At 42.1% G+C, this 13983-nt stretch overlaps 1 protein-coding gene across 1 annotated transcript in view; it reads right to left on the reverse strand.

Annotated features, from left to right (window-relative positions):
* Positions 1 to 12915, reverse strand: part of PTPRM (protein tyrosine phosphatase receptor type M) — a 1041338-nt gene extending 1028423 nt beyond the window's left edge. The window contains exon 1 of the mRNA XM_069099664.1: positions 12185 to 12915. Within this exon, the coding sequence (XP_068955765.1) occupies positions 12185 to 12257 (73 nt within the window). The 5' untranslated portion in view covers positions 12258 to 12915. The remainder of the gene's footprint in view (positions 1 to 12184) is intronic.
* Between the last annotated feature and the right edge of the window lie 1068 nt (positions 12916 to 13983).

A 13983-nucleotide genomic window follows, 5' to 3' on the forward strand; every position in this document is an offset into this window, starting at 1 on the left:
TCTGTCTCTCCTCCCCTACCTATATATAGCCATACCCCTCAAAACAGTGGCTTACACTCACCACCTCCACTTCCCAATTTACCACCACCACTCTATTGTTTACTTCAAAGTCACCAAGGACAAACAACAAATTCACTTGCTTCTTCTGAGTTCTTAGCCTCTTTGACTTCTCTTCGCTTCTGACACTGCTGATCACCATTACTTCCCTCCTAAAGCAGTCTCCTCCCCTCCACCATTTTCTCCAGTCGTTCTTATTCCTTCATCACCCTCTACATGCTGCTTTTCCCCAAGGTTCCTGTCCTCAGCCTTCCTTGTGTTCCGATTCCCCACTCTAACCCTTATTGAATCTATCTATTTCCACCACTTCATCTATTCATGTGCCCTTATCCTAATAAACCCCAAATTTACCTCTTCCAACGTTCAGGGCTGCATATTTACTTGTCTGTATCTTCTGTTCTAGCATGGCTAAAGGATGTGCTCACAAAGAATTATGGGTGGGAAGGGCACCCAGTCTTGCTTAGGCCAACCGTGAACTCTCCATGGTAAATACTGGTGCCCTGCATCCTTGTGCCAACCACTCTGGCAGGTGTGGACAGACATAACCAGTGTGTTCTTTTCTACAGCAAACTCAGACAGACACCCCACCAGGGAGACCCAAACCTTTCAGGAAAATCCAACATTCATAAGAGGATGGAGAAACTTGGGACCTCCTCAGACCCCAAGAGTATCTATCCATTGCATTCACTCCTCTTTTTCTCATTCTCAAACTACTCAAATCCATACTCTTGTACTGCAGAATAATAAAGAATTAGATTTTCTCACCAGAAGCCAGCAGGAACCAGTTCTACACTCTGCAGGCACCCCCAAGAAGGCAGAACTGCCTAGAGGTGCCCTTGGGGCTATAAAGTTCCTTTTACTGGCACAAGCATACCCTTAAAGAATGCTAACATACTACCCGTCATCCCTTCCACATCATGATTTCCCCCACCTTGGTTTTCATATATCTTGGGTCAGCATAAGAAAATATTTTTTTGGAATTTGGGGGGAGTTTTGTGGAAGCCACAGACAACATGTGAAGGCCAGCAGAGGACCCAGAAAAACTTTAGAAACTCAGAAATACATAAAATATATGTATATTATTACATAACATGACTTATGACCAAATACTTAACCCAGATTTTACAATAGGGTATTGTAAATACACCATAAAAGAAAAAGAAAAAAAAATTCAGCCTCTTTCTCTGGTATGAAGGGAGGGTCAAAAATTTTTACACAAATTTTCCAGATCACAGGAGTGCCATGCCCCTAACCCCCACAAAGTGGAAGGGATAGCTGCACTCCTACTCCAGAGGGCAGCTGTCAGTGGTCTATTACATCTTCACCTGGGTGTCTCACCGATGCCTCAAAATCAACATACTCCAAATCAAACACCTTTACCCCAAAACCTATTCCTCCTTCTGACTCCTTTATTTCCATTTTATAGTACTGACATTCACCCTGTCATCCAGGCTCAAACCCTCAGTGTTAATTCTTCTGTTCCTTGCCCCTTGCATCTATTCTCAAAATTATGTCCATTTTTTACTCTCTTCCACTACCCTCACCCTAGTTCAAGCCCTGATAATAAACAACTAAGCTATTGCAATGCTCTCCTAACCAGTGTGCATGCCTCTCATATCTGCTTCCTCCCACATAGGATGGTAATCAAATAGCAAACATTTACTAAGTGCCAATTATCAAGCGTATCAGACACTGTGCTCATCCTAAAACACAGCTCTCATGGCATTCTCTTGTTCAGAAATCTTCAGCAATTTCCCTATAGAAAGGATGCTAGATTTAGACAAATAACTTCACCTCTCTGGACCTCAGTTTCCTCAGCACTCTATGATTCTATTTTTCACAGCCTATTGTTTTTCATCCTTCATTTCTGAAGAGGACCAATGACATCATGGAGTGATGTCTTGACTCCCACATGAAGTGGATTTAAATGAGCAGAGTTGCACAAAGTTGTCAGCCTCACTCTCTCTTCCAGAGCCAGTCTTCCACAGTCTATGGAATTATGTCCAAAGTCCTTAATCTGGCATTCAAGGCCCTCCACCTTACAATCTAGCCCACACTTACCTTTCCAGTCTGATCTCTAATTATTGCTCTTCAAGCGTATCATGTAATAATCAAAATACAGTTCTTCCCATTGTCCAAACATGTCCTGTGTTTTGCTCTCATTATACCCTTGTTCATGCTACCTTTATATGGTTGCCCTAATCTTATTCATTTTTCAAGGCTTTTTCCATAAAGCCTTACCTAACGCCCAAAGCAGTTATCCATCCTTTGAATTCTCTTAGTTTATCTGTAACATCTTTTTGCACTTTCACATTCTGCCTTATATTATACTTAATTATTACAATATTAATTATTTATTATTATTATTACTACTTAATGTGCATATTTTTCAAATTATTATGGACCTCATTCTGGAGGCACTTGACACAATCCAAGTACACTCTCCCGTTAACCTGGGCATCTGGGAAATTTCACCTGTCTACACAATCCCTCTCCCACTGGCCTCTTTGCTGAACTCCCTCTATGACTATGATACACATCCTGGGGTGTCCTGGGGCCAGTTCCAACCGGCTCAAGAAGCTAAGTGTTAAATTTTCTGCACGAGCATTTACACTTCAAACCTAAGCAAACACTACAAGTTAGAATTTGGCTTATTGTTCTGTTGATTTTCTAGTCCTAAGAAAGTGATTGAGAAAATGTTAATAATGCATATTAAATCAAGACTGTGTTATGCATACATTTTTAAAATCAAGAGTCTCCTCTTAAATATTTGCCAGCACACCCCTGCCATCTCTAGCTAGTCTATGTCTCCCTGTTACATGCCACTTTACATGATATCATTGAGACGGTCAAACCAAATTATCTTTGCCAGAATGAAAATTCCTTGAGAACAGAGATTGTTTTTCATGCTTTGTGTTTACAAGCATGTTTAGCATAGTACTAGACATAAAGTGTTTAATTAATGATTGTCGATTTATTGGTTTATATGTCAAGGAATATTGACTGATTTTAATATAAATACATATGGAAAAACCAGAGCCAGGTCAGACTGTTACTAGCTGCTTTAGGAAGGAAGGCAAAAGTCACCAGACCTTCTGATTTGCATAAGGAAGGGGAACATGACAAGGGAAAGTGGATGCAGCAACTTTCATTACAGTTTCGATTGGTCCAATTTCCACTGGAAGTAGAGCCCTGGGAACATTTGCCCCAGTCACTGTGGGCACAGTTAGAACTAAGAAGTAAAATGGGGTTTTGACCATAAGTCATATGAGTTGTATTGAGTCAGAAGATAGAGCTTCAAAGAGCAAAAGTGATCAATCTTAGCCTGATCTTCCTTTACCATTGTGAGGAGACTGCAAGAAGAGGGGAATTACACAGTCGGTGGCTGATGGTTTCATAGCCAAGAGCTGAAACAGTTAGCTCAAGAGAGCCATAGCTCTTCATGCCTAGGAGAAACTTATTCAACCACACAAGTGGAGGGGAAAGAAGGACCTGATGGGTAAAGCTGTAGCCTTCTCCTCCAGGGGGGAGGCTTACTAACCAGATTGTCTTGTGATTGTCGGGCAGGGTATTAGGGGCCATTGAAGATAGAAGACCAGCTGGATCAAGGATATGATGCATCTATTCTGTCTGCACAGAGCAGACCCAGAAAAGAGTAGTACAATAATTTCACTAGAAGACAATGGTAGCTCTGGATCACCCCTCTCTGTGCCCTGGTCATACGTCCCCCCAGGTATAGACATGGCCCTTTATGAGGGTATCCCGGCCACATATATTTACCAAACACTTATTCCCATGTCTAACTCCCGTGTGTGTCCCCTCTTACCTTTACTCCTCTTCCCAGTCTGACCAGACCAGCCTCCTTGATGAACCTCATACATAACACTGCATCTCTGACCCATTACACTTCTGCACTAACTGTAATCCACTGTGGAATTCAGTCCTATGTCCCTTTCCATCTCTTCTACCATCATTACTTTCAAAATCCTATTCAACTGAAACTTTCTATCCAAAATCTTAATCTTTCCTGATCCCCCAGATGCTAGTGCCCTCTTTCATCCCAAAACATTTTACCCTGCATGTGAATATGTATATACGTGTGTGTGTACACATATTTGATACTTATTGTACATACTGTTCTTCCAACTGAATGTTAGCTCTTTGGAAACAGGAACTGTTTCATGTCTAGTCACCTTATCACCAGCACATAGCATAGCATATAGCAGACAATTAATAAATGTTTTGATTGATCATTTCCCACTGAAAGCCTCTGTATTTGTTATGAGTGGGCTCAAGTTAGAAAAAAATGTTCTATTCTTATGTATATATATATACATATATATATATATATGTTATATCATTAAATGCCTTTACTTGAACTGGAATGTTCTAAACACATTGATGGGGACTTATGGGAGGAAATGGTCAGGAGCATCAGACTACAAAAAAGCTGAGAAAGATTATGATTTTCACTGCTACAGGGTTCACCTTTGTGAGATCACAGAAGCATCTAAGTATGGAAGCATATACTGCTCTAATCTCCCCTACTGGAGTGTCAATGGGGAAGTGAGGGGGTGTAGTAGATGGAGTGCAAGAGCCTGTAGTCAGGAAGACTCATCTCTCTAAGTTAAAAATCTGACCTCTGACCTCAGACTCTTACTAGTTGTGTGATCCTGGATAAGTCACTTCAGCCTTTGCCTCAGTCTCCTCATCTGGAAAATGAGCTGGAGAAGAAAATAGCAAACGACTCCAGTATCTGCCAACCACAAATGAGGCCACAAAGAATCAGACACAAGTGAAACGACCAAACAATAACAATTATGTCTTATTCATAACTGTTCACTACCCCCAACACACACACACACACACACACACACAGAGTGTTCAACATAGTGTAGACCTTAAATAATGATCAAATGAGTCTAAATTTCAATGAATCCAAGTAAAACGAATGTGTTTTAAAATAGCCAGGCATTACTTGAATCTTGTTCAGGCACACGACAGACCCGACCAATGAGGTTAACGTGTAACCTCATTTAGTTGGCAAACCTGTATTACCCCTCCTACTTACAACTGCTATATATAAACCAGCAGCAACATATCAAATGTCAAAAAAAAAATTTCTAGTAGTCCATTACCACAGACACTCTAATGCTCTGTTCTAAAGTTGTCATTAGGCCAAATCTGAACTTCACCACAATCTGTTCCAGGAAAAAAAAAAAAACACTATTACTGGACAATAAAGAGTTAACATTTATACGCCCTCAAAGAAACTCAGGTAAGCCCATCAAGATATTATATGGTTAAGAAAATGCTAAATACTTTACATTCCTTGGACTGCAAGTGAACCTAGCCCAGTAAGCTCCATATGCATATAATACTGTGTGTTTCTTGGCTCAGAGCAGTGGATTTGGAGATGCAGCTACACCTAGTGATCAGCAACAGATCACAGCAGGAGAATACGAATTCAACTGCTGGTTATGTTTGAAGGAAAGCAAGTCTAAATAATAATAATTAGGAATTAAACTTTTCAAGAATCTGTTCAGTGAAAGCATACTCACTTCCATTTAATTAAAAGTTAGGGAAAAGGCAGTCTGATCAACTATAGGAAAAAAGAAAAACAGTCCTAAACTACTTTATATGTTATCATTATAAATAAAATAGAAATAAAAATAACAATGAAAATAGAAGCTAATTGCAAAATATAAATAACTCAAATCCATAGTTCTACAATACAAATTCTAAATATAAGATCCCATCTGTCTTTCATAATTTTTCATTTCTCTACTAAAAAAGATCCCTAATTTGGAAGCTTCTAAAAATTAGTAATACACACACTTTTAAGGACATTCTGACTTTTTTGAAAGGCATTATTTATCATAAGCTTACTAGGGTGTATCAACAAGTATTCATGCTACACTAAATATTCATCACCCTGGTCACAATGTACAATTATTACCATCACTGTTATGGCTGAAATTTTATTAGCAGATATTGATAACAGGATAGAAAATTATTTCCTTCTCAGCTTAAGTACTGACTAAAGTCTGTAATAATCTAGTATCTTCTCCAGATAGGGTTATTATTAGACATTCTGTCACAACGGATGACTCAGCAAAGTATCAAGCAAATCAACATTCACAGAGCATCGCCACAGTATTGTCACTACTGTTATAAGTGGTTTTAGCTCAAGAGCTAAGAGATGAATGGATAAATTCAATCATTACTTCATCTGAAGCTATTTCTTTAACAGAGAAACACTGTGATAGGGACAGCTAGATGGTACAGAGGATAAAGTGCTAGGAAGACTCATCTTCTGGAGCTCAAATCAAGACTTAGACACTTACTAGCAGTGTGACCCTGGGAAAGTCACTTAGCCTTGTTTGCCTCAGTTTACTCATCTGGAAAATGAGTTGGAGAAGGAAATGGCAAACCACTCCAGTATCTTTGCCAAGAAAACTGAAAATGACTGAACAACAACAATGATGACATAGGTTTTGGAACTAAATCCTGTTTGACTCAGACCACTATTCATCTCATCCACAAACTTCCAGTACTTAACACAGTTTTGTGGCACAAAATAGACACTTAATAAGAGATTATTTACTGACTAACTTCTTGAGCATCTACTAAAAGTGGAAAGATACAAGATGAACTAAATATTAGGTAGGCCTAGAAGGTAATTGATTTCACTAATTGACCACAGGAGAATCAAACTCTGCTTTCCTAGAAGAGTTACCATAATTCTGAGCAAATTCCCAACTAGAGTATTACCTTCCCCCCTTGTGAAAAGGGATTATACTGTTTACCCCACCTACCTCCCAGGATTGCTGTGAGAACCAAAGGAGACATTTATAAAATGCTATTTCCTACCACTTCTACTACATATATTGGTTGGTGGTTTGTTTGTTTTTTTTAATCACTCCTCTACCATTTTCTATCCATCTATTATTCCTTTTTTTGTTCTATCCCTTAATGATGCCTTAGCCTTAGCTGTGGCATGCACAGACGGAGCCTCGGCTCTAATGACTAAAAGTTTCCTTTTCCACACCCTAACACCAATCCCCACTTGCTTTTCACTGTTCTTCTACTCAGGTTTTCTGATGACTTGGCTGAAAATCTGTGCAATACAAGAATTTAAGTGAAAAAGGGTGTGCTTTCTTATGGGATGCTTTCCATGCTTTTTTCTGTTTCTGAAATTTGAAATCACTGACAGCTTTGGAAAGGGCTAACAATTTCTCACTAGGCTTTAGCTTGTGTTGAAATCCTAAGGAAGGCTTTAAAGGAAGTCCTTTTCTAAAGCTAGTTGTGGTGTGTGGGATTTGGAGTCGGAGGATCTGGATTCAAATATTGGCTTTTACTACCAAAATGAGGCTTGTGAGTGCTTTAACCTCTCTGGGCCTATCTGCAAAATGAGGAGATTTAGACTCGGTAACTTTCCAATCCCCTCCAACTCTAAATCATATAATGCCTAGAAATAAATTTAAAGCTTCAGCACATTATTTGTACCACTGACTATGTTATAAGACTAACTAGCCACATTTCCATTTATTGCTTAAAATATTTAGCCCCTAAACTTAAAATTTTCTCTCTCCACATAATTTATATCTCAGTGTCTAAATTAAAATAACTTTGTGTAGAAGTGAAACAAACAATAAAATGGAAACAGCAATGTCATCTAGTGGAAAGGTCATTTGGGGAGTCTGAGGTCCTGGTTCTAAGGACAACTTACTAGTTCTATGACCATGGGAAGTCACTTCATCTGTCCAAAACTCATTTTCCTAATTCTTCAGATTTGCTTAACCTAACGCTACCAGGAGGTCAGGAATGAAGAATCTGTCAATTACAAGCACATGGGATCTTTTGTTATTATCAATAATAATTCATAATGCATTTCCCTGCCACCATCACTGACATTCCCACATTATCTCCTTTCCTATAGTTTATCATAATTTTCTCTCTAGAGTTAGAAAAGATCTAAAAGGTCATGTAGTTCAAAACCTTCATTCTGCAGTTAAGGCCCACAGAAATTAAGAAACTCGGTTTAGGTCAAACTCTAAACAAAAATATTATTGTTTAATATACAGAACTTAGATGATTTTGACACAATACATGTCAAACAGAATCATTGCTTAGGATTATTATGTTATATATCTATACATCTTTTTTAGATAGTTTGTATTTTTTTCTAGGAAATTGCAAAATACTTCCTAAATACATTAGGCTAAAACTCTTATTTTTCCAGAAAACAGACCAACTTGTGATGATCAACAAATATTGCTTTTATACTTTATGTTATGAAAAATGTTATACTTGTTTCCTAGAATATTATTTTTATGTTCACTATTTCAAAATTGCTACACCAAAACACAATAGGAAAAAAAAACAGTAAGTTACATGATTTCAACTACCTACTAATAATACAAAATAAAAAAGGAAATACTTTAAATTGCCAAATAACTTTGTGTAACTAAAAAGGGGGTATTTTCACTAGAAAGTTTTTTTTTCCTAGAACTCTTCAATGTTATAGAATGTACAGATATTCCCACAATACTATTGCTAAAGCAATGATTTGCCTCTCTTTCTTGACAAAGTTCAACAAATCAGTCTTGTTATCTAATAGATCTAACAATAGATGTCCAGAATAGACCACACCTCTAACTTTGAAAAAAAGCATTGGGTCAAAGAGAAATGTGTTGACAACTGTTTGGTTTTTCAATCTGAAAAACAGAATTTCACATAAAAGCAGAAGAATTTCTATTCACTCCTTACTCCTTGGCTGTGTTCACTTTCAGGAATCTGTTTTTAAAGATCAGGAAAAGCTTAGGAGACGGAACAGGAACCACAGTCATTTTGTGGTCCTTAGTAGGACACAATGAAAAGGCTTCTAAAAGTAAATATTTACATGAGGCAGCATCTTAATAGACCAAAATTCTAATTATTTTAAAATATATTTCTGGCATGTTTTAGCACATCATTGTGAAACAATCTATTCTTCTATCATTTGAGAGATGACCTCAGGAAGTAATCTAAAATATCAGCTTCATCATTTCTGGACCAATACCCAGAATATTTCAGATGACCTTATGGGAGCTTAACAAAAAAAATTCCCATTCTGAAATAGTAGGTCCATATAATGGCAGATTTCCAAAACCTTGTTTACATGATAAAGTAATGCCATATATTATTAAGTATATCAAATATGACCTGATTTCTACAAGTTATGAAAATCTGGATAACTTTTATTGCATTTGAAGGTTATTTGTGGTCTGCAAATATTTATTGTACACATGCAAGACTCCTCTAGAGTCTATACATGTGTACATATGTATTGTCCATATGCAGCACACTATGTAGCTAGTGCTGAAGAACATGCAAAGAAATGTAAAATACAGTTCCTGCCCTCAAGGAGTTTACATAACTACTAAAACAATCCATATCCGTGTATGGCAGAAAGCAGAGAGCTATAGTATTTTAGGCAAAATTTTGAAATAAAATTTGATCTGTCAGGATTTCAAGATGGTCGTCACATTCACTGATTTTCCCCAAAACATAGCAAACTGGGAAAAGAGCTGGTTTTAGAGTCAGAGGATCTGGGTTTGAATTCTGCGTCAGTGTGTGTGTCATGTGTGACTTTTGGCACATCACTAAAAGACTCAATTTCCTCCTTTGTAGAAAGACCGGGTTGAACCAGATGACCTCTAAACTTGATTGTAGCTTAGATCTATGATCCTATGAACATATATGACTTCTCCAAAGCACTAGATGGTGCACCAGTGAACAAATCCAAAGGATGTTACCACCAAAAGTGCTAAAAGCAGTCAAAATTAAATACATCATGGGAGAGCACTATAAGTGAAATAATTTCTCCAACTCACCATCTTCATTTAAAATACATGGGTATACATATATACATACTCAAGTTGTGTTCCACCTCAACTTTAATTTCCCCATTCCTTCCAAAATGATATTTAAGGAGAATTCTGGCTTTCACAACAAAATTATACATCAATAAATATAAAGCATAGCTACTAAGTCCCAAAAGAAAATACAAAGGTAAAAATTCTTAATTAAAAAAAAAAACAAGGTGTCATTCAGAGATTATTTCAGTTTAAGGTGTTCACTTGAGGTACCTGACAAAGAAGGAAAACTGAGAGCGCTAGCCACTTAAAAAAATCTAGATGTTACATAAATAGCAACTACTTTCATGCACCCAATTTTAAAATCAACTCAGCTTACATTTGCTGTAGCTTAACTTTAAACAAATTACAGGTGGGAAACTATGGGTCTTAACAAAGGGGAAAACCCTCTGCAGTTTACACAATTAAGCTTCTAACAGTAACGTAGTTGGTGACTTTCATGATACATTAACTGGATAACTTCATGATCAAGAATGCTGACCAGAACTCTGCATCAACTCCCCACAGCATGACAGTGTATCATTCTGCTATCAGAATGTTAAAGGAAAGACGCTTAGAAAAAGGACATTTGACTTTTTAGGCTGAGTAGGCTGGGGGGATGTTTTTGTTGTGAGCAGATCAGCAAAACTCCCTCGAACTCGGCTACAACTTCTCCTTGCCTGCCAACTATGGTCAAGGGAACTGACTGCATACCAGCAAAGGGCATTAGATACCAATTCTCAGCAAACCAAAAGCCTGACTGGTAGTCTCCAAAAGATCAACCATGCAAAGAAGCCCAGATGTCTGCAATTGCTAAAAATGTGCTTTTTAGGACTGAAGTTGCCTTCATAAAAATAAAAATACAAACAAAAGTAGTTCACATTCCCGCCTATTCAACTTAAAAACATTCTGAAACAGTTCCAAGCCACAGACATGGATTTCTCTAATGGGGGAGGAGAGAGAGCAAACGGAGAAGAGGCATAATGCCAGTCTGTTACTTGGATTTAGTTCGAGACACTTTATAAGATCAATGTAGAATTTAAGTAAATAACATTTGAAACCATGTCAGTCCAAATACTTCGACCAGGAGCTTCTGCATGATCTCTGGAGGTTAGGTCTATATATAAATGCAGGACCGGATTCTGCTCGTGTGTGTGTGTGTGTGTGTGTGTGTGTGTGTGTGATACACCTACACACGCCAGGCTGAAGAGGAACATAAACAATTTCTCCTCTCGGGGATCAGGGTCACCATACCCTGACACAGGTCAGCTGTCATCTGGGGTACTGAAACATCATTTAACTAGGAGATGGGGCAGAAGGGAATGGTGAGACGTGGAAGCAGTCCTTGAAGCTGAGTCTGGGGTCACTAGTGGGGTAGAGGGTAGGTGGATGTCTGCCCGCCTCACAAGCTCCCGGACATTTTCACATCTCTCTAGCAAAGATGAAGTTTCCGTTTTCCTTTCCCCAGGCCGACACGCGGCAGCCGTCTTGTCGGATGCTGCTCGGGGCCCGGGGAAGGGGCGGAGGCAGTGACTGGGCTCCCCCCCACCCCCACCCCCACCCCCCCCCCCGCAGCCGCCAGCTGGCTGCCAAATCCCAGCTGAGCAAAGCGTGCCGCCAGCCCAGTGAGTCTGAGCGACTCCTGCCCCAGACAGTGTGCACAGAGAGCAGGGGGAGCGCACACAAACCTAACCCCCCATGCCCTCCTCCTTGCGATACCAAACTTTTCTATTAAAAAAAAGTTTCCGTTGTTTTTGTTCCGGAGCTAGTGCCTGTGCGTGCCACCTCGGCGCCTTTAGGAAGAGAGGCGGGGAGGAGAAAGGTGCTCCTGGAGAGGGAGCCCTTGCCGGGAGGAGGCTCGCCTGGGGCCGGAGGCTCTCTCAAGTTTGCTTGGTTTCCTCCGTCCCCGGCCTCCCCCACTCCTCCTCTCCTGCCCTTCCTCCACAAGCACAACCCAGCCCCGTCTAACGGAAAAGGCATCGTGCCCGGAGCTTCGGCTCGCTCTCTCCCTCCCCCGGCTTCAGCACTCATACTCCCCCATTCTCCCACTCTCCCGGAAACTGCAGGCTCCCCAAAGGATGTCCCCCCACACGCACACACACACACACACACACTCACACTCACACGCACTCACACTCACTTGGCCTCCCTCCTGTCCCTAAGCTCTGAGACTCATGGAAAAAACAACAAACCCAAACCCCAGCAAAAAAAGCAAGACCTCTTCTTACCTGAGAACGTCTCCCCTCCAGCAGTTAGCAAAAGTCCAACCAAAGTCGCCAGCCAAGTTCCAACTCGCCCCATTTTGTTGACTCCGAGCTGGGCCCACCAAAAGCTGCCCCGTGCGTGGAGAGACGGGAAGGACGTGAAACGGGGGCGTGGGGGTGGCTTGTTTTAGAGGAGAGAGAGAAAGGAGGGAAAGAGAAAAGTGCAAACAGTTGCAGAAGTCAGGAGCTCCGGCGACTCCCGGGGCAAGGGGTAGAGAGGGTCCTCAGACCTCCCCCCCTGCCCCCAGCCCCCCAGATCGCTTCTTTGCTCTTCTTTCAGGGGCACTTGGGTGGAGGCACTCGGGGTGCCAAAAGCCTCCCTGCGGCTGGCTCCAACCGCTACTTCTGCCTTTCCCTTGGTTCCTCCGCTCGGGATCCTGGCAGTGGCAGAGGCGCCGGCCGTGGCCGTGGCCGTGGCCGTGGCCGTGCACTTGGTTCTTCGAGCACTCCCCCACACTCCGCTGCTGCTGCTGCTCCTTGGGCAGCGACGAGCTCCCACTGCGCGCCGGCGCCCCTTGCCTGCCAGGGATCAGCTCGGTCCGCGCTTGCCTATTTCTCCCCAAACTGACTCGCGGTGCCCCCGGCAGGCAGGCTAAAGAGAGCTCCCACGTCACGCCCAGGCTCGCCGGCTCCGCGACTGCCCCACTAGAGGGCGTGTGCGGACCGGGCCGGGCCGAGCCCGGCAGGACCAGAGCCAGACTTCAGCAGCCGCCTCCCCCCCGACCCCGGACCCCCTTACTCCGCTCGGCTGCGCGCCGCTCTCTCCAAAGGCGCTTTCCACCGCCAACAGAAGCTTCTTGGAGAGCGGCTGTCTGGAGATCACCGCAGCCGAAGCAGCTGCTGCTGGAGCCTCCTGAGAGCCTCACGCGCGGGAGAAGCGCGGGGAAATGGATTTTCCACCCTTCTTTTCCTTTTCCTGCCTCCCCCTCCGTTTTCTATTTTTGCAGCTGGCTTCGGGGAGAAGCTGTTCAATGCCGCCCAGGTCACAGGAAGCTACACTTTCTGAAACCGAGCTGAGAGTAGAAGGGACAAGGTTTCTCAAATCTCCTAGCGCTCAACCCACCCTGAGCCAGTGTGCCAAAAGACCCTCCGCTGACTAGTAAGAGATGGAAGCTGTACTCAAAAAAGTTAGAGGCTCCCCATCCCCTGCAGCAGTAGTGGGAAACGAGCGACACGCGACACGCAAGCTGGAGGCGACTTTTGTTGCGGCCCTCTTGGGGTTCGGGGGCACCTCCTCCCTTTCCCCCACCACAGAGGTGTTCAGAGGGACGGAATGAGGAAGAGAAGCGACCAAGGGGATAGCATTTTAAGAGAGTCAAATGGAGAATTAGCTCTTAAGCCAAATGCCAAGAAACAGGAGGGGGAAAAATAGCTCCCAGCGATCGACTCCCCGATCTTGGGTTTTAGACAGCCTGAGACACTCTTGTGTGTGGAAATATCTGTCCTTGTTATTGTATTAGTGGAGTTATTAAACCAAGCAAGTGCCACCAGTCCCCTGAGACAAAGCTATATGAGCAGTGGTGAGACCCCCGTGACAAGAAACCCTTCCCTTTTTTCCCCTACCTTGGTCTGGTAACGCTACTGATCACTGCCGGATTTGGCGGTGAGAAGGTATAGATGTTGTGAATGCTCCCAATGCCCGCTCTGAACCACAGGCAGTGACTGCCAGGTGTGGCACAGCGCTGTTTGCCCGGTGCAACCTTACACTGGAGCAATGAGATCCACAGCGGGAGGTCGGCAGCGGTGGAATTCAGGAACCCTGA

This window comes from Petaurus breviceps, unplaced genomic scaffold, assembly GCF_028583685.1.
Source record: "Petaurus breviceps papuanus isolate PSGF00001 unplaced genomic scaffold, PetGlider_PUasm1.0 38, whole genome shotgun sequence".
Lineage (NCBI taxonomy): Eukaryota > Metazoa > Chordata > Mammalia > Diprotodontia > Petauridae > Petaurus > Petaurus breviceps.